Source organism: Caenorhabditis remanei, chromosome X (assembly GCF_010183535.1).
Source record: "Caenorhabditis remanei strain PX506 chromosome X, whole genome shotgun sequence".
NCBI lineage: Eukaryota > Metazoa > Nematoda > Chromadorea > Rhabditida > Rhabditidae > Caenorhabditis > Caenorhabditis remanei.
The window spans coordinates 7,021,823-7,043,748 of NC_071333.1; the positions used below are offsets into that span (position 1 = coordinate 7,021,823).

At 38.1% G+C, this 21,926-nt stretch overlaps 5 protein-coding genes across 5 annotated transcripts; 4 read left to right on the forward strand and 1 right to left on the reverse strand.

Moving 5' to 3' along the window:
* Positions 1–1,636: 1,636 nt before the first annotated feature.
* Positions 1,637–3,648, forward strand: GCK72_023342 (uncharacterized protein; the record flags this gene model as incomplete). Its single annotated transcript, XM_053735354.1, has 10 exons — positions 1,637–1,672; positions 1,736–1,981; positions 2,032–2,169; positions 2,220–2,321; positions 2,398–2,523; positions 2,575–2,765; positions 2,815–2,989; positions 3,042–3,153; positions 3,207–3,319; positions 3,550–3,648. 10 exons carry the CDS (start codon positions 1,637–1,639, stop codon positions 3,646–3,648), a joined length of 1,338 nt encoding a protein of 445 aa, XP_053578920.1.
* Positions 3,649–5,363: 1,715 nt separating this feature from the next.
* Positions 5,364–7,493, forward strand: GCK72_023343 (uncharacterized protein; the record flags this gene model as incomplete). The annotated part of the gene is made up of 11 exons (XM_003106631.2): positions 5,364–5,454; positions 5,502–5,602; positions 5,703–5,828; positions 5,880–6,019; positions 6,066–6,208; positions 6,253–6,349; positions 6,566–6,623; positions 6,741–6,842; positions 6,898–7,075; positions 7,128–7,321; positions 7,377–7,493. The coding sequence occupies 11 exons, from the start codon at positions 5,364–5,366 to the stop codon at positions 7,491–7,493; spliced, it is 1,347 nt and encodes a 448-aa protein (XP_003106679.2).
* A 5,100-nt stretch (positions 7,494–12,593) lies between these two features.
* GCK72_023344 (uncharacterized protein) lies at positions 12,594–13,892 on the forward strand (the record flags this gene model as incomplete). The annotated part of the gene is made up of 5 exons (XM_003106679.2): positions 12,594–12,798; positions 12,915–12,977; positions 13,055–13,416; positions 13,462–13,540; positions 13,759–13,892. The coding sequence occupies 5 exons, from the start codon at positions 12,594–12,596 to the stop codon at positions 13,890–13,892; spliced, it is 843 nt and encodes a 280-aa protein (XP_003106727.2).
* Positions 13,051–19,251, reverse strand: GCK72_023345 (uncharacterized protein; the record flags this gene model as incomplete). The annotated part of the gene is made up of 11 exons (XM_053735355.1): positions 13,051–13,551; positions 16,491–16,594; positions 16,674–16,776; positions 16,957–17,021; positions 17,202–17,272; positions 17,323–17,408; positions 17,460–17,554; positions 18,680–18,756; positions 18,802–18,890; positions 18,935–19,045; positions 19,093–19,251. 11 exons carry the CDS (start codon positions 19,249–19,251, stop codon positions 13,051–13,053), a joined length of 1,461 nt encoding a protein of 486 aa, XP_053578921.1.
* GCK72_023346 (uncharacterized protein) lies at positions 15,849–18,225 on the forward strand (the record flags this gene model as incomplete). Its single annotated transcript, XM_003106782.2, has 3 exons — positions 15,849–15,921; positions 17,902–18,017; positions 18,073–18,225. 3 exons carry the CDS (start codon positions 15,849–15,851, stop codon positions 18,223–18,225), a joined length of 342 nt encoding a protein of 113 aa, XP_003106830.2.
* Positions 19,252–21,926: the final 2,675 nt, after the last annotated feature.

A 21,926-nucleotide genomic window follows, 5' to 3' on the forward strand; every position in this document is an offset into this window, starting at 1 on the left:
AAAATACTCATTCATACTCTTTTCATGCCCTCCTTGAGTACGTACCCCTAAGAATATTATTTTAGTTCATTGTCTTTTTTATGAGAGCAGTAAAATTTTGATATGAATTTCTAATACAATTTCTTTATTTTTCAGGATCGATACGTATGCAGTAGGTCGTAAAACCATGCAACAAACGGAATCATTCAGGGGTACCATTTACGAGAATGTGAGTCCTTGTTTCAGAGTTTCAGAATTATAAAGGAAAAATAACTTTTTTTGTTTTTTGAAAATGAATCAAGAAGCACTTCAGTAGAGATTTCACTTCTTTTCCTTTTTTGGTTTCTGTTTCATTGGAGTCTTCATTCTTCTCTTCAATCTGAAAATTTTCTTTCAAAAGTGTGTTGTACCGTGGGTGTTTGCTCCGTTTCCGTTTCCTTCCTTCTGAATTGTTCTGACGAGACGGACGACACAAATTGGACAGAGAAGAGTCTTCAAATTAATGAATATCTGACAGAGTCGATTCGAGGAATCATTGCGAAAGAGAAAAGAGTAGCTGTCACGCACAATTTTGAATTTTATGAACTGCCTATTAGGGAAGCAGGGTTACTGTATTTTTTGTTTCTACAAGTTCCAAAAACACTGAACACTATGAAAACTAGGTTGGAAAAATGATGGATGTTCAAATAGTCTGCAAAACTCTTGGAATCCGATGGAAGAAAAATAGGACCCAGTTCATATCACCTGTCAATCTCAAAAAATCAAAAGAAGAAGCAATTTATTAAAGAACGATGTAGTGAAAAAAACTGAATCCGGAAGAATATAAGAAGATTTTTGGGATAATCTTATAGAAGATTGAAGACTATTTAGACTTATCACGTGTTGTCGTTGCTACATATTGCACGAGATTTTTTATAAAATGGAACAGGTGGAAATCTTCGAATTAGAACAAAGTTTGTTGAACGTGAAGAACTTTTGGAAAAAGTCGCAGACTAGATATAAAGCATGGCTAATAAGTGTACAAAGCATTTAACTTGAAATTTTTTGGTTTAAAAACGATTGAGTTAATAAGGAAAAATTATTAATAGTTCAAAATTAGGTATAAGATTTGATTTTTTAATTCAAATCTGATTAAAAACTGTGAAACGTGGTTCTATCTGGTTGAACGATAAAAAAGCGGCAAATAGTCCTCGAGTTGATTCTCAAATTTCTTCATACCATTTTTCATTTGTTCTTCATAGTCACCCCTCGCAGTTTTCTGCTGCCGTAATCTTCATTATCTCTCTTTCGTATAATCTTTTTATTAAAAATCGTCTAAAGTACGACATAGTTGAAGTCACTTCTCCTGTAATCCTCTGATGTTGAGCTATGGTCAAGTAGGATAAAAAGTTTGAGGGGGATGGGGGAGGGGGCACAGCAACTTGAGATATGAATACGATATGATGGGAAAATCCAACGCGCGGCCACTTCATTCTTTTTGCAAATAATGGTGTACCGAATCACGAGTGGGCTGATTAAGATGACGTGGTTGGGGTGGAATAAAAAAGAAATAAATGAAAAGATTGGTCCAAAGTTTTAAAAAGTATATTGTGAAGACTCTTTAGTCTAGTTTATGCTAACTCCAGTGAAGTAGATTTTGTTTTCAAGCACTAATATAATGGATCAGAATAAAACTGAAGACAAAATTTACAAGGTAGTATCAAAAAGGAAACACGTTAAAATTAAGAATCCGTTTCACAATATAAAATTATTTCAGTTCACCTTAGTCTATGCTCTCCCACTCTCCAATCATGACAATTCCTCGTTGATGCTCATTGCTGGCTTCTATGCCTTGCTTTTTATGTTTGGAACGTGTGGAAACGCAGCCATTCTCGCTGTTGTCCACCATGTGAAAGGTCAAGACCCAAGATCCCGCCATAATACAACTTTGACCTACATCTGCATTTTAAGCATTGTCGATTTCTTGTCCATGTTGCCCATTCCAATGACTATCATTGACCAGGTAATAAGGAGTAATATGGAATTAAAGAAATGAAGCAACAATAATTACAGATTCTTGGATTTTGGATGTTCGATACCTTTGCTTGTAAACTATTCCGCCTTCTGGAGCATATAGGAAAGATTTTCAGCACATTTATTCTGGTTGCTTTCTCGATTGATCGTTACTGCGCAGTCTGTCATCCTTTGCATGTAATTATCAAAATTTATCAAAACTTGAACAAAACAATTATTGAATTCAGGTCCGTGTCCGCAATCAACGCACTGTCTTCTTATTCCTCACTATAATGTTTCTGGTCACTTGTGGAATGCTCTCGCCAATCTTGCTCTATGCTCATTCTAAGGTTAGAAACCATTCTCCTTTTTAATTATGCGTATTTACGCTACTCAACAGAACCTGTCACATTCTGCTGATTACAGGAACTTGTCATGCATGAAAAGTTCGACTTGGATCAAGAAGTCATCACTCGAATGCATCTCTACAAATGTGTTGATGATCTTGGCCGCGAGTTGTTCGTTGTATTCACCTTGTACTCTTTTGTATTGGTGGGTGGAACTAAAAAAAGAACTGAACATACGAAAATTAAAATTCTTCAGGCGTATCTAATGCCGCTTCTCTTCATGATTTACTTCTACTATGAAATGCTAATCAGATTGTTCAAGCAAGCAAATGCTATCAAACTAACTCTGAACGGACGAAGAAATGGGGAAGATAAGAAATTGACTATCCCTGTCGGACACATTGCGATATACACCCTTGCAATCTGTTCTTTTCATTTTATTTGCTGGTATAACATGAGAAACTCAGTATCGATTAAAAAATATATATATATTCAGGACACCTTACTGGATCTCCATTTTGTACTCTCTTTATGAGGAGTTATATCAAGATGAGAAAAGTTCGGGAGCCCCACCAACATATGCATTTATTTATTTCATGTACGGGGTACACGCACTGCCATACATCAACTCTGCCTCCAATTTCATACTTTATGGACTTTTGAACCGTCAGGTATATCATCCCAGTACCAATATAAAAGCAGGCTGAGTTCAAACAATTTTAGCTGCACAATGCACCGGAACGAAAGTTTACTAGAAACGGACCACTCGGTCGTCAACCGTCCCAAGCCATCACGACTCACACCAGACCAGAATATAGCGAGCTCGTAACGATTCGTAAGTGATGAATTTGTGATATAGAAGTAAGTTCCCCAAATGTGTATTTCTAGCATCGAACGTCCGCCCGGATTCCCGTGTCTCTGCAATGAACCATTCCAACAACAATAATACGGAGCATGTCCCACTAGCTCCAAACCTGTCTACACCGGCCGCTCCCAACAAAGTTTGAATCTATTTCTTTTGAAGATTTTCTTGTCTCATGTCTTTTCGTCTCATCACGTTTTGTGTTTTCATTTTCTGCGTCTATTCTGGCTAATTTTCTAACTGCTTTTCTCAATCACATAGCACTTTGACTTCACAATCACCCAGTTGCTCGTTTGTCTCACTCTTCACGCTTCCTAATGTATGCTTCTTCTAAACTTTTTGGTCTATGTTGAATATTTTGTCACTCAGGATGCATCGACTGTTGTACCTGTGCCAATGTCAGCAGCTGTTGATGACAACGACATCTTCAATTGGATTACTCCGGACACAGAATCTGTAGTTTTGTAAACCATATTTCTACTTGCATAATTTCACATCCCAGTTGTTCCCTTCTTGTATTTTCACATTGCCGGCTTTTCAATCTTAAAAATTTCAATGCTTCATAATGCTTTAATCAGTTGACTTTCATTTTTTATTTGGACAATATGTTCTCTAGAATTTCTGTTGTAAAATCCAGAAGCCAATTTATTGAATAACTTATTGAAATGATCTCATGTTCTGATGTCAAAGGTATTTCTCATTTGCTTTGAGATGTATAATTCTTGTATTCTTGCTTTTTTCTTCCTATTCGAATAAATACGATTTAAATGGAATTGTTTCGTAACTAATCCACCACCCAACCCTTCGTTGCAACATATCTTTCCCCTCTCTCTTTCCAGCCATCTGGTATTTTGGAGAAATAAGCGAGCATTCACGGTGCTAATTAAGGTGAGGAGATGATCCGGCTTTACGGTGCCGCTCGTGCACCCCCAAGGTTTTCCAGGTGGTGCTCATTATCGTTCGGTTGTATTCCTGAAATACAACTTTGCTTTGACATTGCCGAATTTATGAGTAGCCACCTGAATATGCTAACCAGTAGGTCGCATTCTAATTAAGTGAGTAGATCGGTGTGGTGCTTGTGATAAACACTTATCGTGTACTCTTACTAATTATTTATATCCCTTGCCCGCAATGGGACCACGCCCCTTGGCACGCCATAGAAACTTGTTGAAGGTAGGTCAGTTAAGGTAGAGGGGGAGGTGAGTCTTGGTCATCTATCATTTCTGTCCGCAGTCCGCTCTCGTTTTGCTCCACTTTCCGTTTGTCATGTTTTTCATAATGACGAACACCTCACTTATTCATTTTCTTGGCCCTCATTCAACCTTCTTCTCTTTTTTCTCGCCCACACCATACCGACCATCTGTTGGCATACGCCACTTCCGTGGCAGGTGCCTTTGTCCGGGAAGACGGGTGAAACGCTGGATTGCTCACCTTTCATACTCCGCCCCTTAAGAAGGGGTAAGCCGGTTGTGGACCAAAAATGGAGCACCAATCTGATATATGTCCTGTCAGAAGGAGAAACTGTTTTTTGCGAAAGAAAAATTTCTCTCAATTTAAGACGCTTTCAGATCGTTTTGTTTGGATAAGAATGTCCAATTTTTGTAAGAAATTCATTGTTTTCTGTTGATTGTAATTTACTGTTAGTAGCATCAAAAAAGAGTCTGTGCATTCATGCACATAATTTCATGATGAAGATAATTGTGGAACCAAATGTTTTACTCTAGACTTCTTAATGATTCCAGCGGAAATACTTTTGTATTGACTGATGTTTCCATCAAGTTCCAATGATCATCATTTTGGGTTTCATCTTTTCCACCTTGTTGCAACTATACACGCACACGAGGAATGCATCAAAATATATGTGCATCCTTCCCTTTTTATCCAAACATCTCTGTGTTCTCGTCTAAAATATTCCTTCCAAAAATGGGTTTCTTTTCTTTCCCCCTAAATCCGCCGAAGCTTGAGACAATGGACGCTCCACGATTAATTGGGTGGTAGGCACGACCAGCCAATTTGGTGCACCTTCCTACCAACCTGAGGGCTTAACGAGCTTCCCCCTCTCCTCCTATTCTCAAGATACCATAGCAACCTTTGTGAAGACCACCCTGTTCTCTTTTGTTTTTCTGATGGGAAAATATTGCTTATTTGTTCAAAAAATTTCGGTTACAGAATAAACTTCAATCATGAACAAATTGTGGAGAGCTTCATGTCTCCAAGTGCTGATAACATTTCTATTGATGCATCAGAACCAGGCAAAAGAGAAAGAAAGATTCGGTAAGTTGAAAGTTCGACCTAAAAACTTAATGTTAGAATGTTTTCAGTGGAAAGGGTGGATTGTATTGCTGACAGTTTCACTGTTGTTCTAAACAAGTCGGACCCAGAAGTCATGAGAATGATTTCCAATCCAAAGTCACAGCCAGTGGTAAGTCAATCTAGAATACTTTTAGATAAATTCAAAGTGTCTTAGCTAGAGCATAATGTACTTTTCATCAACCCTTCCAACTACATATTCTTGATTTTAGGTATATGTCTACGGTCACAAAACTCGTCACCCATGTGGAACCTCAATGAAAGATGAAAAAGGACTGACTAATTACAACTTGACAATTCCGTATGGGAGTGAATGCGATGTTACACTTACAGACTTGGTAAGCCAATAAAACAACTAGTTGAAAATGTGATAATTTTCAAAACTTCAGCCATTCCATCGATACGCTGAAACCACTGTTGTATTGGAGGATAACGCGGATCTTTCGTTTGGAAAAACCACAAGATTGAACCATGTTTTTTGTCTGTATACGAGAAGTGTAAAGACTATTCGTTTCAGTGATGTCTCGAAGTAAGTTCTGTTTTGTTTTATCAGTTGTACATATTTAATCTTTTAGTGGTCATGAAGTGATGGTGTCAACTGGTGGAAAACCGAAGCCAAAAGTTGAGATGTTATTCCGGAGCACAGATAGTGGAAAGACTTTGCAGGCGGCCAGAGAGAATGAATATGTCGAATTCTTCATCGCCCTTTCCCCAGATTGTAAGCTTAACGTTTTCACTCCAAATTCTGATATTCCTTTTTAGCCGCCTACCATGGAATTTCTCCAAAGGAATGTACATTCAGCGACCGTGAAGATATCAGTGCCCCAGATGCTAAGAAGATCACATTTGTGCAAGGAGGGTGAGTGAAACCGCTTCGAATTTATGACCTCCGCGCAGAATTTCGCGCAATTCGAACACGTGTCATTAATTTCGACATTGTAGCCTTCTCCCCCTCCCCTAGTGATACTGAACGCTATTAAATTTGCGCGCAAGCTGTGCTGCTTGTCCCACCTCTCCCTATCCGGAGAACCCAATATGTGGTGAACCTCATAAAAATTTGGTGCAAATTTGGCAGGTGTCCAGTGAATGGCATGAACGACATAATTGACCCATTGGCAAACGTGAACGACCAAGTGAGTTGGATTTATGTTCTTTAGCTCGACGGAGCTTCACTCGCTCTCAATATAAGCGAAATAAGGCTCTCAAGTCAAGTCAATCGTAAATCGGAAAGAGTAATTTATAATGTTCAGATCTACTTCTCCAAGTTCCGCACTTTCCGCTTCGGCAACCAAAGCACCGTTTTTGTTCATTGTCAGGTACAAGTGTGTCTTCAAAAGGAAGAATGCTCGAAGGTGAATCATCAATATATGTTACAAGATGCGTCATCCAAATACTTCTTATTTTCAGACGTGCTACAAAAAAGTGAGCGACTCGAATCTTACTGCAGAACGTTTGCGTTTCCGTCACAAGCGTAGTATTGCCGCCTTACCAGTGAGAACTACTCGGTCTGCTCCAACCGATGATAATGGGTCTCTAGACCTCACCAATTCCTTGACTGTGGTTAGTCGAACTGAATCAGCAGAACGTAAGTGACATATAGAAATGAATGACTAAATTCTTACCCCTAACAATACCAGTAGCCACCATCGCTGTACCAGGACCAATTCCTTCTGTTGCAAATGCGCCAAGTGAGCAAAGAAGAGATTTGTGCCCAAAAACATCTGGTTTCGGATTTGTCCCACTTGCTATCATGGGGACACTAGCAACACTACTACTTATATCTGCCGGAGCTGCAATTTATTTCGGAATCAAACTGAAAAATATCAAGAAGGTTGGTTTTTTAATTGACAGAGCGAGGTTTATACGAAGAAAAGAATGTTTTTCAGAAAGACTCCTTCGATATGATGTCCGCCTTCTCCAACCCGACTGTCAGCATGCCCGTCACCTACTCACATTATCAGAGATCCGCGTATAACGCCACCGTCGACAGTCTGTACCGATGAAATACCGTACTCCAATTAATTATTCCTATCGTACTCATATACACCCTCCATTTCTTTCACATCCTGATACACAGCACACGGTCATTTTTTGTTTACCCCATTCCGCAATAGGAACATTCTTCCTTTGATTTTCTTCCTATCTATCCGTTCCCTCATTTCAATATCGTTGCTTTTCTCATTTCATTTTACTGTTCTCCAATTGATTGTCGAAATCAGATTAGTTTGATTTAAGGAGACCGATTTTTTACATGAATGTCTCATCAGCTTCCTCATATAATGAGTCATCCCATCTTGTCGTAATTTCTCGTTCTCCTTATTTCCTCAGGCATGTTATCTCATTTTTGATCGTTTATACTAGACATTCACAATTACGTTTTTATGTCACTATTTCCTATTCATTCTTTTTCATTTTGCCCCTCTCGCAGTTTAACTCCTCAAAAAATTATTAATCTCATTTTTGATTACCGCCAAGTGGTTTTGCTTTCAAAATTATGAAATTTTCACGAATAAATGAATTGAACAAATAGTTCTTCATCAAAAAAGCGGCTATGACTCATATATCAGTAAAAGTAGTCGAGTCATCAATTGTTTATGATAAGATGTGGTATAAGAAAAACCTCGGAAAAATTGAACATGTAGTAAACATGATTCAGTTTTTCATCTCATTTGTTTTATGAGAGAAATTTTAAAAAATTAAGTTGAATTATAAGTGACTGAATAGGAAATGAAAAGAACATCTATCAGAAATGAGGTCATTTTGTAATTGGAGTACTTCTTGATTGTTATATTGAAGACATCTCTTTCCTCCGCCACCTTCCCAAAAACTTTCGCTTTCCTTCTTTTTTTCGGTATTATTATATTAGAACGCCTTCAATTCGACAGATTAGAAGCATTCCTCACACTCACAGTTTTGGTGGTGCCTACTTTCGAGCGCGTCCTTGACGTTATTCCTCCCACTTCTCACAACTAATCTTCTTGCCTCCTTCCGACCACCTAAAAAAGTGGACAGCGATGAAATATGCATGGCGGTAGTGTGTACCTCTTCGTGGTCTTTTTGCCTTCAGAAAACCGTCCATTCCAAGTAGAAAAAGCATTGCCCGCTCTCTCAAGTGTCTTCTTTTTTCTTTACCCATTCTTCTTCTATTGTTTGAACGCTAGAAATCCGTCGCCTATTCCTCCCACACATTATGATAATTACAATTCCCTCTTGGTGTTCCATTGCCATTTACTTTCTTCCCATTTATTTCATTCTTCTCTCATTTTACTCTCCCATCTCATCTCATCTCCTTCTTCCTTTCGCCTGCCAATCCGAGATAACTAAATCGAGAGGACAGAAGGGACGGAATGGCGCCAAGTCGAAATTTGGTGCACATCACAAAGTGAGGAGAAACCAATTTCGGCCATCTGTCACTTGAGCGTGCCCGTACTTGTACTACCCCCATCTCTCCCGCCACCAACCATCCGTCCTTTCGTTTCTCAAGATTGATGTTGTTGTCATGAACACGGACCAGGACCAATCTATTCCGGCTAGCCAGTATCGACTACTCCATTTCATACTGGACTTCCGTATTTTTGAACTAAATCTGCTGGAAACATCATAAATTTCAAACCCATATTTAGAATGTTATTCTATTTCTCAGAGCTGTTTGATATCTGGCTTTTGCTGTATGATTCTTTCTCTTTTCTGTTCACAGAAATATGAAAGATGAAAAAACATTTCAAAGAAAACGCCGAGAAAATGCAAAAATTCTCAGATCGTAAAAATTTCAGGAAAAAACTGAAAATCGGGAAATTCTTCTTTCAGTTTATCTTTTTTTTCGTTTCCTTTTCAAATTTTTTCCTCTATAGATTTTTGATTTCGCCATATTAGTTTTGGTGAATTAGCTCTTATTTACTGAAACATAAAACTGGAAATCTACATAATATGGAACTATTATTATTTCTTCACAGGGTCCTTTTTCTCTCTACTCATTTTCTGACGCAGTGTTTGAGTTATTCGTTTTAAGACGTCAAAGTGGGAAAGTCAGCAAATCCGTGCGAAAAACGGTGAAAAAACTAAAAATTTGTATCTCAAGTGTAATCCAAAGTGCCACGTTGGAAAATTCCTTCCGCCTTGAGGAGCTCACCAGCATAACTAGCTTGAAAAACGTTTCTTTCATTTTTTTAACTTCAGGTATCTGGCCCATCCATCTCATTTCTAGTTTCTGGGAGTTCTCTTACTATTTGAAAATATGATTTCATCTGATGTTTGATTCCTTAAAATTTGTTTATGCATATTTCTGTTTCTTATTTCAATTTATTTCCGTCTTCAAGAAAAAACAAAAAAATTCAATTTCGGGTCACTTACCAGGTCGATTGTGAAATTGTTTGCCATTAGTCATATTATTTCTCCATTCGTCCCTCTTCTCTATCAATAGAATTGTTTTAAATGTGCCTAATGGTTTTTTGTTGTAATAAATTGGATGGAATACATTTTCCCATCCGTCCAGTTTTGAGAGAATGTTGCTCACAATGCACAATCCAGCTTGTCCCAACATTTCAACCTAAAAAATGCTCTTGTTAGTGCACACTCTTCCCAACATCTAACCCAATTCGGTTCTATTTGACCATCAGCTAAACACCCCTTTCTCAGCTTCGCAGCCTTGCAGAAACAACCTTCTTTGTTTTCTTTTTTTTTAGAATTCTGACCTTTTTTGAATCTCTCTGTTTTAGCGTTGCTTCAGTTTCTTCAGTTCTTTGAAAGCTTTCGATTATTCTTCAACCCAGCATCATTGAAGCGAAACAAATGAATGGAAATGCAAATGTGGAAGGAGCCAAAGACGGAATAAGAAATGATGACAGAGAGAAGAAGCGAGCCCATTTCCCGAACGATTGTCGGAGGAAAATGCTTGATGCATGTTGCCTTCTCTCCCACAATCGACCACCCACCACTTCAATAGGCCTCCCTCCGTTCTCGTCTTCAGAAACCGAGACTTGCCCTTCTTCGCCTCCTCTATGTCTCCGTTTTGAACCCCTTGTCTCTTCCATTCCTTTTCTTCACACAATTGGTCACTCTTATTTTCATGCCATTTCACCCTCTCCGGCCACCCATCGAAGCCTTCTTTTCTTCATGCCAATCTAATGTTGTAGACTCGGACTTAATCGTCTATTTGTCACAACACAACATACATCTTTCCGGTCCTCATTTCCCTAAATACCAAATCTTTCGCCTCCACTTTCATCGTACCTCCGTCATAACAATCATATAAAGCAATAATTATGGCTGAAAAAACGATGTACAAAGTAGTCTTCGCTACTTTTTTGACGTAGGTAATCCAAAGTGTGGTGGAAGTAGTGTTTGGTCTGATAGACAACTTTTGAAATTTAGTTGCGAAATTATATTTGAAGGATTTTAAATCTTTGTAAAAAATTATTGAAAAAATGAAATTCTGCAAAAACTGAAATAATTAGCATAGTGCCAAGATGAGCTTGGCTAACGCTCGACTTATCCTAAGAATTAACCGTTCGGATAAGAATGCTTTAAATTTTAGAGCAAGTTTTGCCTTTCGGGTCTTAAAAAATTGTTCTGAATGTACGGAGACAAAATCTTGTGTCTTCAAAGTTACCAGAAAAAATTTCGCCCGGTTTTCTTCACCTATGTATTATTGAAAATTTCTCCGGACTACTTTAAATTAATATTATTCTTTTTCTCACAAATAGGTACATATTTGTCCAACCAATCTTTTAACCTGATAATCTATAGATAGTTCCTTTCTTCTTCTTCCCTTCTCTGTTGATAGCGATGTGTCACCTTTGTGTTGTTATCAGTGAGGTGTTCCTCTCTTTTTCCCACACCGTCATTCCAATTCATTATCATATCAATCTAACTGATACTTGATTTCTGATCTAGTCAATCAGTTCTTCTCTTTTGACACCAACAGTAAGATACACTATCCTCGTGTCAATCGTTCTATTTTATTCATTTCGACAGATGTCGTGAGTCACAGTAGGAGTCCTGTTGTTTTGCGCGAAAAGACAAAAATTCGAAAAAAGGAGGAGGAGAGTCCGTCTCCTCCCAGACGACGACCAGCGATGAAGGTTACGAAATACAAGTTGGCTTTGCCATTCACAGAGAGCGCGTGATTCCGGCCAGCTTACGTTTCTTTTGAATAGCTCGCATTCATTTTTCCAATCCTCAATAGGTCTCTGTCAGTTGCGAAATATTAGGTTAGGCTTCCTGCGTACATATATTTTATGACAAATAGATTCGGTTTATTGTGTTTCAATGTTCTGTCACACCTTTTCTAACATCAAATTGGAAATTTAGGGTCCAGAAACCTGATAAATTTCACTTTCTCGATCGGAGAGATTTTATGAATAACTAACGAGTAGTAGTTGCCCTCACTTTTCCCTTTTCCGACTTCATTTTGACGGAAAACAATGGAACGTAGTTCCCAACTTCTTCATTCGCACGGTAGCATCTCTTCCAAACATTTCAACACTGCGAAACTATTTGCAAAGCTACGCCGTCAAAAAACTGGCCATAAACGTAGGTTTTCATATTTTTTCTCACTTCGCTGTACAGAAACCACAAACACTTTTATTAGTAACAATTGTAGTAACAATATTTGCTAGTCGGATAACATTCCATAGATATCCTTATGCGACGAATAGTACAGCTCATGAACAATTCCATTATTAGTTTCCTTTCGCTTTCATTCATTGTTGATTAATTGAAATTGGATACAACCCCTCTCCGTCTTCCAAGTGGTAAGCAGGGTCCCTTGTAACATAATAGGTAATATGAGAAAGTGAAGGGGTGCTAATTCGCGCATTCCAAAATCACGGAAAGTTCAGAATAGCCTTTTCCCCCGCTTTTTGATGTGGTTTTTGTTTTCTCTCATGCCAAGTTTGTTTCCGACACATGAAAAATTGTGAGTCAGAATTAGAATTTCTTCCCGTGCGCGCCGTTCGATCAATAGTGTTGGGGCGGCCCGAATTGTTCCAGAATAAAAAACAATAAAATGAGTCAGAGCTTCAAACGGCCCGCCTTCCAAACAGCATAAAAGCTTTCTGTGGTTATTGTTGTTTCTCTATTTCGAGACGTTATTTCCCTTCAAAATGTCTTCTCGATACACGTCTTCGTACACCTCACGGTACGGTGGTGCCCGTGATTATGGTACCAGCTCATACAGTAGTAGCCGTGACCGAGATAGTAGTTATAGAGATAGAGATAGTACCTACTCATCTTCTCGTTACTCTTCAAGACCCAAATATTCAAGCTATGCATCCAAGTACTCTACCGATCTTGGAAAATCAACAGACAGTAAGGAATCCTCCTTTGTTTTACTTTTCCGGGTGCTACTTCTTCTTCTTTCCGCTTTTTTTTGTTCAATTTTGCTTTGAAATATTTTAGATAACCCTCAATATGATTCATTTCAGAAATGGAGGACTACACCGCTGCCCCAATCGCCAAAGACGAGATCGAGGAGCTCTCTTATGACGGTGAGTTAATTTACCAATAAAAATACTTATTTCTGGTAATCATAGAAGACTGATGCCTTTTATGTTACCATTTTCAGCCAAGACTCCAACTACTCCAACGATTGAGGTTGTCGATGCTCCACAGGAGGTTCTTCAAGAGAGCCAAATCTCGGACTTTGTTGAGGAGGAGGAGGCTGATAAGCCAAACGAGATCGAGGAGGTCAAATTGACTCTTGCTTCTGAAGTCGATGAGGACGATGAGGACGAGGAAGAGCTTCGCAAGGCTCAGGAGCTTCTTGCTTCTAGCACTCAAATTCGTGAGGCTTCTCCAGTTGCTTCGCCGATTGCTTCTCCAATCGCTTCGCCAACAAAGGTCACCTTCGCCACGGAGACGTTCGGACAGGAGAACGGAAACGAGGCGGAGAACCGCACTCCGAGCCCAACTGTGCTCAACGCTAAGGTAACTACAGCTGAAGTTAGAATGAAGAACAATGCTCATTTGCAGAAGCTCGGAGGAATCCCATGGCCACCAAAGTCGTGCGATGTCAAGAAGGACGCTGGAGATGCGGAGATCCTTCCGAAGAGTAAGTTGATGCTTAAACCGATATAAAGTTAAAGCCAGCATATGCTTTGAAAAATAAAGTGAAAAAGACAGTGGTAAAACAAAAAATTCATAATTTTTTCGGAGAATGTTTTTCGGAGAATTTTTCGGAACTTCCATAAAAAAAACAACCGTAGCGCTAATGTGTTTGTTCTAGAAATATAATTTATTTTTACACACTCATGAAACAATTGTTTTCAGAACGCGTTAGCGATTTGATCGCTCGTTTCAACACCGGTGTTGTCGACGAGTCGAAGAAGTCTGATGACTCCTACAAGACCGAGTACGGTGCTACATCCAACGTCGGAAAGGTGTCGACCCACAACTTTGCTTAAGCGCCTTCTCATTGGTTTTATAAATTCTTGCTTTAATAATTAACCACAAATTTATATTTCATAATGTTTATTTCATTACTTTTTCTGTAACATAAATCACTTTTTTGAGAATGTCAATAAAGTTTTTTTTTCAATATCGAACTTTCTAGAAAAATTAGCTTGATGATCCCGGTTGTGAAGGTATGTGTGGCAGATAAAAAAGTCGACTCAATGGTGACCTTCCGTCTGGGGAATGACGAACCTGAAAATCAATTTCTTTTGGTTAATAAATAGAAAAAAGAAGTGAGTCGCTTGTTAGTGTACTCTTATACTTATTGTGCCAAGGTAAATTAGCTTCACTTAGTGTCATGTTGAACTAGCTTCCGAGAAAAAAACCTTCCTATGTTTTGCAGAGGACATTTTTCGAAGAGGATATTGGCGAGTCATCTACGTCAAATCACGATTTTGAAGTTTTCTAGTTTTGAGTTTATCTTCTGGTGTTTAGAATAGTCCAAGTACAATCTTGCATATTTTAAATAGGGCTTATCTTACTCGGTTACTCGAACGTACCAAAAAGTCGTGACCTCTGTTACAAATATTTCTTGCTTTCAGTTCTTATTTGTCCATTTTCGCTGTTTCCAATGTACTGTAAAAAGTGCTTTGCCTAGGCTCAATGTACAAATTGGGTCACATAAAAAGGACAGCTCTTCTTTTTTAAGGTATAAGACGAAAGACGATGATTGATGAGAAATTCGTCATAAAATTTGAGAGAACCAATTTTTCGGGGTGAAAATTAACCTCCGAGCTACCTCCCACAAGGAACGGATGCTCACATCGGTTTTCTTCTGTTTTTTGGCATGTTCACTCTTTTTTTAATTCTTTTCTTTTTTCCTGACTAATATCTCTCAGTTCCCAATAGAAAATTTTGAAAAAAGAAAAGAGTGAAAAGGTAAATTTGATGATATTAATGGCATTAGAGTTTATGAAATCCGTCTAATGAGCAATTTTAGTCTACTGCTCTTTCTCTCATAAAGATTTATTCTGCTCTAGACTTGTCATTTCGACTGCTTCTACCCAACCCTTTCTGTTTAAGACCAATAATTGCTTTTATGCTAAATTTTTTCTGTTTCTTGCTAACCGAAAGTTAAAGAAAGCAGAAAAATATATAAAATAAGATCAAGGAGCACTGCTCAAGTGGATAAAAGCACACAGTAGATAGTATGAGATAAGATAGGATACCATTGGCAACTTGAGTACTGTGAACTATTTTCTCTTCGTTTCCGACAGAGGATATCTTCTTTATCTCTTAGTTTGCTCAAATAGAACTTTTGGCCTACGGACGTTAACGCAGAACGTGTGACAAGTTCTGTTCTTCCCAAACGCTACAATTTATTGTTTTCTTCTTGTCTTTTCGGAAGACGAAACCACGTCATAATCTCCATGTACAAAATTGGGAGACTAAACAGAAAGACTATGACAAGACATCACTACAAATCATTTTTCCCTTTGCCTACAAAAAAGTGCCACGTTGAGAAAATGGGCGGAACCCGTTACACTTTCCTTCTCATCCTTCCACCCATTTTCTTGCCAGTCGTTCCTTTCCTTCTTGCTTCCTCACACTACCAAAAACGGCTCTTGGCCTCTGGTTTTGACTGAGTTCAAGAGGAAGAACACCGACTTACTCAATTGAGAATAATGTTCTTCCATTTACATTTTTGAAGACACGTGGTTTTGTACCTTTCTGTTCTGCATAGTATTTTTAGACTCTTCCGTTTTGTTTAGTTTTTCTAGTTATCATGATTTTTCTTCTGAATAATATTGGATTCTCGTGTTTTTCAAGTTCATTCTTTTCTACTTTTTCCTTTATACACACCTTGATACAGAATCATTCTCAGTTTCAGAACTAAAACAAGCCGTTTTGAGCTGCTCAATCTTGCCATTTCATCGTCCGACTCCCTAATTCGAAACGACACGAAAATGTCCGAAGCTTCCGACACTCAGAAATTCAACTGCTCTGCTTTCTTGCACAGCTTGGCACAGAAAGTCACAGGTATGTCATATGGGGAGATTCACGCCTAGTTACAGTCTTGAAAAACTACTACCAGAAAAAGTTACAAGATTTGTTAGGAATGACTGAATCACCAGAACATGATCTCGGCGTCAAAAAATTTTTGAGCAACTCCGAGGTCTTTTTTTTTTAATACCCTCACTCTCCTGCTCAACTGTTCATTCATAGTTCAATGCACATCTTCTTTACTCTTGGAAAGCACAACGCTTTCAAGGAGTCTTTTCCGATTTGGCTCCTTTTCTATCTACACCCTCATTTGTTTTTTATGCGATGAAGAAGCACAAAATGAGGGTGGAACCACCGAAAGCTCCTCAAAATGAATGGATGATGTTTGGAGGGGAGGGTATTGAAATAAAAAGTGCATACTGGATCAGAAACATAAACGGGTTCATTTCTTGGTCGCCTGTCCAGTTTTTTGAAAGGGCATTCTCTTTATAGGCTTACTTGAATGTCACCACCATCCCCAGAATATCTCTAGTTAAAAATTCTCAAAAAAATTGTTGAGTGGGCGATATAAAGGGTTCGAAACACAAAAAGACATGACTCCTCACTTTCTCAACTCGAAACCGACGGCCGCGCTCATCGGTCCGTTCCATTTCTCGTTGTCGGGGTGGCAATTTCGGAAGAGTCGCATGTTGAGACAAGTGCTCGGCGCCTGAAAGTTTGCACTCCTTTTTTAAATCTTTTTTTGTCTTCTCTGAATAGCGAAGGAGGGACCGAAAAGTTTAACGAACCTCCTTTTTCGCTAATCTCTTGTTGTCGCCGTTTCGAAATATTGCTTGATATTCGACTCAGATTGTCAAATGCTCGTTTACCTCGATCTGATGAGCTTGACTTCTAAAATTGGATTTAATTTGAAAATAAGGAATCAGAGTTGACGTGACAGATATAGTGAAGAAACCTGGAATGGGTCAAATACCACGTCATGTAAAATGTTTTCTTTGGTAGATTGACAAAAGAAGGTACCAATTTTAAGATTTGGGTGGTGGGTGTGATGGATAAATGGGTTAGACTTACATACGGTGTCAGCTTGTCTTTTATACTGCTATCGTAGTCCGTGAACACCAGTTTGTCTTGAAGCTCTAAAACGTTTTGATTTTTCCGGCTGTGCTAAGCTTTCTTTTTTTAGTCTTTCTGTTATATTCTGACAGTTTAAAAACATGTTTCTTGTGCTTCAGAATACAATACTAGTATAGTCTCATGATTTTCATGACCTACGATTAAATTTTTTATAACATCGTCCGGTTCTGACCCATTCTCACCTTTATTTATATTCAATTTCACTCCTGCACTATGACATTGTCTAGCATTATCCATTCTTGGCTTCTCTGCACTGAACTTTTTTTGGTTTCGACATCTCTTTATATATAGAAGTACATTCACCTGTATATCCTATAGAAAAACTCGTCCCATGGGTCGCCACTTGACTTCTCCTGACGCTGATGTATGATAGTCTGTTTGACTGCATACTGAAAACTTTTAATAAGTATTATTTACTTTTTTTTCGGAAGTCGTTATACCTTGAACACCTGAGAAAGGTAGATAGCTTTGGTTTTTTGAGTGGGTAGTAGTGTGAGGTTAGTGAATGGATCGTTTGGTAATGGAGCAACAGGACCTGTGATAATATGATACACCTGATGAGGGATTGAGAATTTTCAGTTAATAACAGTCCACATTTTATTTATTGATTTTTCATAACATTTGTCTTACCCTGCACATTTTTTATTTGAAAAAGTGAGAGGAACTGTAGCAACTTTATTAGATCATTTGATAATATTTTTTTAGAACGAGTGCGAATTTTATCGAGATTTTTATTTTTCTTAAAGATACATTTACAACGTAAGATTTATTTTACTCTTTTCCTATATGCATGAGTTTTTTATGTTCTAAACTTGGGATCAGGTTTTCTTAACATTGAGATTTGAGCCCGTTGCGTAAATCAAGCTAACTAATAGTTTTCAGCAATGTCTGGACTCTCCAAGATTGTAAAGTTCTCCTCCCCAGGAGTCTCCGCCAGTGGAACCAAATCTTCAATTTCAACGACCACCACCAGTTCGATCAGTCCAAACTGCGCATATGTGAGTTAGAACCTGACTTTGAGATACATTCGCACGCCTAACTTGCAATTTTCAGGTCGCCCGCCAAAAGTACATCCGCGATCGTCGTCTTGTCACGCGTACCGATGTACGCAACCGCATGAGCGTTTGGGTCCGTTTGTTCGCCTGGTGCAGCGGAGGAGAGAAGTCTGACCAGGAAGACGAGACAATCTTCACTCTCCGAACATAATTGAATGTTCTGTATAACAAGTTCTCCAAGTTTTCCAAATTTGTATTGTATTTATTACGACGCTTCACTCCTATGTTATTTTCAAACACATTCACCTCTATAGTCAACTTTTTTTGTAACTCTCCTTTCTTCTCGCAGCTAATTAAAGCTCCATTTCCGTTGTCGAAAATACTTCTTTTGCCAAAAATCAATCGAGTAGATATGTATATCCTCATACGACTACTTCTCAATCTAGTGTTCTATCTATTTCGGTATCCGCAAACGTTTGAATCAAAATTTCTGTCGCTCTTCTTTTCTTTTCTTTTTTTTAGCAACCGTTATGAATAAATCAAAAACAATATCATTTTTCAGACATTTAAATGTTCATATCCAACTTCAGACAACCTTTCATAAAGAAAGTTCACGGTGACTGAGTAAACGTGCTTATTGGAAAAACGAACACATTCATACTCACCCTCACATTCATCACCAGCTGGTTCGGTCATCACTTTCAAAACAGCTGTTCGGAACATGTTCATCAAGAAAGTCTTTCTGAAAAGTAAACGAAGTAAGGAATTTAAGATTGGACTCACTCACTTTTTCAGAGAATTTTCGTCAGTCACTTTACCATTTTCAAGAATACTTGCAGTTTCTGCATCCAGTCGAGTTTGCATACATTGTGATACCTGGAATCAAAAATTGAACATAGTACTAAATATTGTCATAAAACCTCTTCTAAAGAATTTCTTCTCATCGTTTCAACAGACACATCGTACGAACAAGCTTTGGTCAAATCACTTTCGGAAGACCATCTGGTTAACTGCGGTTTCGGTTGACTTTTCTAAACAGAAGTGTGATTAAAATGAGAAACATATGAGGTCAACGAACCCTGGAACGCTCAGTGAAACATTCTGAATTTCGTCTGGTGTCTCCGTCAGAATCCTCGATCTTAGTTAAATTCAACAAAGAGCTCGGAAATTCCATGATGTAGAAAAACGTGAAAAGTGGAGTCAGATGTGGTTTCACTCGTTGGATGCATAAGCCCATACTTCCGGTTCGGCATATTCAGTTTTGAAAACAACTGCTACATCAGAAAACTTTTTGAATTAAATTAAAAAATGCTTCCTGTTTCTGATTGTATGTTGGGTGGGTCCATTCATCCAATCACCGCTTTCTGACTTCATCCCACCTACCATACCACTATCTCTCAATCTGATCCTTCAGGATGGCTCTTTTCCCTTGTCACTTTGAAAGAAGAAAGCTATTTTTTAAACCACCACAAATCGAACAATTGTCTCATAGAATGTATGAAACAAACATAAATTACACAATTGATTTCAAGAAGATTTACGTGCGGAACTTTGACCTTCCTGATCGGAAAAATGGGATGATCTGATTGGTGTCCCACCCCGGTACAAAAATAACATGTATGTCTCATGAGCAGGAAATGTAGATTGAGGGACAATGTGTCCCCGGTCAGGTATGCCTGTGTTAGGTATACAGTGCAACAAGGTTCCCTGAGGATTAGTGAAACTTGCTTCGTGTGACTCACGTTTTCCTATAATACATGTGGAGGTCTTCATATCTTTCGAAAGTGCACCTACATTATGTTCGATCTGCTTGCAGTAAGATCATAAAATGATTGAGGTCAGAACAAAACCTCTCATTAAACCTCGGTGAGTTCATTTTAGCTCAATTCATGATATCATATTGAAGTAAATAGCTCATTCACAGTAAAAATCTTAAGAGACGATAACATTGTGAAAGACAAGAAACCAGATAGAATCTTGATGATACAATTTATGTTTCGTATATCTTCTCAATGTTTGATAAAAATTGTGTCTAACAAAAAACCGTCTCAGTCATTAATCAAAAAGCAAGGAATTCAGTGCACACAGTTGTCTTCGAAAAAAAACTATCATTTAAACTCAGAAACGTTGATCTCAAAAGTGCAAGAAAGACCACCAGACACTGATGTAAACTAAGCGAGGTTGTCCGACGTTAGAAACATGGATGATACTATTAAATCAGTTTTAGAATTGAAAAAAATGCGAGTAAAACACTGTCTCGGGTTTGTTGTCTCCTTGCTGAGAAAGAGCTTCAAGCAGAGTGATAATGATTGTTTGCATACAAATAAAGAATCAATGTTGTTGTATTTCAATTTTAATACAAATGGAGAGTTGTTCCCCCTAATGCGGAACTAAAACTTAAATTGTCCACAGCAAGTCTTACTCTGCTATCAAAAACATTTAAAAACTAACAAAATGTGTATGTATAATTTGGTTGTTCCATTTGATCTGTGTTAAAAATCATTCATGTAATCCGGTATGTTTTTGTAGACAGTATACAAAACTATTTTCAGGGAAATTGTGGCATATGTACTCAATCAATAAAACTAGAAATTATAGAACCATTCAAGTCATTTATTTGTCTTCCATTTTCAAACCAGTCCATGGCAAAAAATTTTTTTTTTCGAACGTTTTGTTTTTTTCACTACTCGTCATACGTAGACTTGAAATCAAATCATATTTATCATATCGCCTGGATTTTGCACGACGAGCTCTTTGATGTAATTGATGCGTCAATTGAAAGAGAATGTTCGATTGGAAATTGGACGGCTGAATTGGATTTAGCTCGAAAAACATTTGACAGCTGCTCTTTTAGTCGGAAACTTGGGGCACCGCCAAGCACTAGGTGGAGGACAAATCTCGTTCGTAAAAAAAGAAAAAAAGACAAAACACGTCGTTGATAAGATCTATTGGAGCAATTCAGGAAAAGATTTGTGAGGCGACGGGGGGAAAGCTAGAAAAAGGTTAAAATGACTTGTGACTGGGTCTGCAATAAATTAATTGGTGGGTCCAAATTGAAAGAGTAATAACACAAGAGTAACAAGCGCAATTAAAACTCAGAAGAGTGAGGAAAAAAATTATGATTTTATCCGAATATTCTTTTGAGATGTGTTCATGATTTCAGAGTCATTTTCAATACTTCGTGGGAATTTTGCAAATTTTGTTCCTTAATTTGAATTTTCCATGCCTTCTTGATCTTCGCCCATCAGTACTTTTTCGAACTTCACAAATTCCGGAAAATCCTGCGGCTAATCGACAAATCTAATGATTGGCGGTAAGTGGTCGTAAATGCTCGTGTCGCTTTTCAATCCCAACGACAAAACGGTCGTCGATGTTGCTTCTCTTCGTCTTCTGGCCGATTCATCTCAAGTTTCCTCCTCCACTTTCCTCTAACTTTTCACCCTATCTTCCTAGGTAATGTTATCTTAGACACTGACCAGTATCCGACTTATTTTCGACTGCTCTTTGTTTTGTTTTTTGATTCTTCTTGACTCAAATGTTTCTGTTTTTATCCAGGAGCAGTCGACAAAATAATTTAAGTTAATACCGTAATTCAGTTACTGTGCACTCTTTTTAAAGGATCTTATTTTGTCTATATGTATAACATCATCATTGAAAAGATAAAATTTCATTTCAAAGCTCATAAATTTTCTTTTGGGGTCACTTCGACTATATTAATATACATCTAGCTCGATAAAAAGATTAAAAATAAAATTTCTCTCGATTTCACTCGCTTTCTCATTTATAGCTGAACTTTCCCTATAATAGAAATTGCCAGATGTATCACAGCTGTGTTGGACTTTAACCTTTCTTGGTTTCTTCCAACGGATACAGAGAAAGAGGTTCGTTCTTCTTTTTTCCCTCCAGTAACCT